The sequence below is a fragment of the Mus pahari genome, chromosome 4 (assembly GCF_900095145.1).
Source record: "Mus pahari chromosome 4, PAHARI_EIJ_v1.1, whole genome shotgun sequence".
Lineage (NCBI taxonomy): Eukaryota > Metazoa > Chordata > Mammalia > Rodentia > Muridae > Mus > Mus pahari.
In genome coordinates, this window is record NC_034593.1 from 80,866,947 (window position 1) to 80,869,120 (window position 2,174).

The 2,174-nt window shown below is 50.1% G+C and overlaps 1 protein-coding gene across 1 annotated transcript in view; it reads right to left on the reverse strand.

The window, feature by feature from the left end:
• The window catches only part of Ints3 (integrator complex subunit 3), a 44,893-nt gene that overhangs the window by 4,067 nt on the left and 38,652 nt on the right, over positions 1-2,174 (reverse strand). The window contains exon 20 of the mRNA XM_021195700.2: positions 866-1,019. Coding sequence (XP_021051359.2) covers positions 866-1,019 — 154 coding nt within the window. The remainder of the gene's footprint in view (positions 1-865; positions 1,020-2,174) is intronic.

Sequence of the window (2,174 nt, forward strand, 5' to 3'; positions counted from 1 at the left end):
TGTGTGTGTGTGTGTGTGTGTGTTGGGGGAGTGTGCTGAGAGATATAGCCAGAGCTGACAGAGACTAGACATGACCAGTTCTGTGGGAAGTGTAACTAAACAAATCTTTGTATGCCTGGCAAAGGAGAGATCAAATTTGAGCAGACTCTCGGCCACAGAAAAGGTGAGGGGGGGGGGGATAGGTAGGTAGGTAGGTAGGTAGGTAGGTAGAGAGAGAGAGAGAGAGAGAGAGAGAGGCAGGTCCTCATGCAGAGATCAGGGAGGGGGATACCACTCTACCCCTCTCCTCCCTCCAGGCCTGGCTGTGATCACAGTTCCTCCTGCCATGCCCACACCCTGAGCCCTCATTTCCTTCTTCCTGGGAACGTTTGCCAAGAGGAGGAAGAGCTAATACCTCCTCCTGTATCCCAGCTCTGGGAGAAGATTTGAAGCCATCAGGGAAGTGAAAGTGAGCCTCCACCATAGAGGATGGGCCTTCTAGCCGTCAAGGAAGGCTTGGGAATCTTTCTGCTTTATGAGACTGACCCTGGCCCAGAAGATAGAGCTAAACCTAAGAGTCTTAAGTCAATAGGTACTGACTCACATTACACATTACAGATGCACCAGAGTAAGACTGTAGGGAGCTTGAAAAAAGCTCCAGCTTCTAACAGAGATGGAGGAAGACAGCCCTGCTGTGGGAAGCAATGACCACTAAAGCAGGTGGGCACATGGGCAACAACTCCGCACTTGGAGTGCTGGGGAGGAGGATCACCCACTAGTCTATAGTTAGTCTGGGCTTCACAGTGAACTCTTAGGCCAGTCAGCGCTACAGAATGACTGTCTCAAACATCTCCCAGCCCACATGGACCCTTGTGGAGGCACTGACCTCTGTGTAGATGGAAGGTGTGAGGTGGCACAGCAGCCGCACATCATCCTCTTGGCAAGCCTTCATGTCCATCATTAGACAGGTGTGCAGATCACCCAGCTGGGTAGCCTGGGCAAACGACTCGTACAGGTTCATCTTCCCTGCAGCGGCTTTGCTGCAAAACCAGATGGGCCTAAGCCAACAGTGCAACCCAGCTCCAGGGCCTCAAATATCCCCAGGGAGGTAGGTGCCCATTCTACCTTGCAAGCTCAGCACTCATGGACCCCACATCCCTCCTTATCTTCTCCAAGAGCCCAGCAATGCTGGAGCCAGGAGACACTTTTCCTCCCCCAATGCTGGCTTTTGTTTTGTGTTCTTCTTTGCTTATTTAGACTCTGCCTTGCTACCATAGCTCTGGCTGACCTTGAACTTCATTATGTATACCAGGCTGACCTTGAGTTTATGGAGATCCATTTGCCACCCCCTCCCAAAGAAGCTAGAATAAAACATGTCCACCACTATGCCAGCTTCCCCCATGCTCTAACCATCAGCAGTGAGAAGAATGTCTCCTCTGAGCAGAGGGAAGGACTCCTGTCATGCCAGAGAAGCAGCCACTGACACTATGGACAAAGCCTAGACAGAACGGAGGCTTAAGTAAGAACTAAACCACTTGTCTCTTAGACAAGAACACTCGTGAAGCTGGGCCTAGGGGTGCACACGAATTCCAGCATTCAGGGGGAGGAGGCAAGAGGATCTTTGAAGGCTCTGAGAACCCATCTCAAAATGAAACAAAATCTCCAAGTAGGCCAGTCAGCACTAGGGAGGGGGAGGCAGAAGGATCAAGAGTTCAAGGTCATCTTTAGCTGCAAAGCAAGTTTGAGACCAACTTCAGCTTTGTCAGACCATTTTAAAAACCAATAAACTAAGCATGGTGGTGTACACCCTTGATTCCAGCACTCAGGAGGCAAAAGCAGGTAGATCTCTGAGTTCTGTGGAGTTGAGTTCTAGGACAAGGGCTAACCCTGAGTCTTTTCCTACACAGAGAAACCTTGTCTTAAAGAAACAAAATAAGCAACAACAGAACAAAACCTAAGGGACTTAGGTAAAGAACAGGACGGCACTTGTCTAACATGAGATGGCTTCTCACACCACAGGAAATGAAACAAAAGCCCAGATCACAACATGTTAGAGAGCATATGAGGAAATGAAAACTCGCCAGGCAGTGGTGGTGCACGGCTTTAATCCCAGCACTTGGGAGGCAGAGGCAGGCGGACTTCTGAGTTTGAGGCCAGCCTGGTCTATAGAGTGAGTTCCAGGACAACCAGGGCTA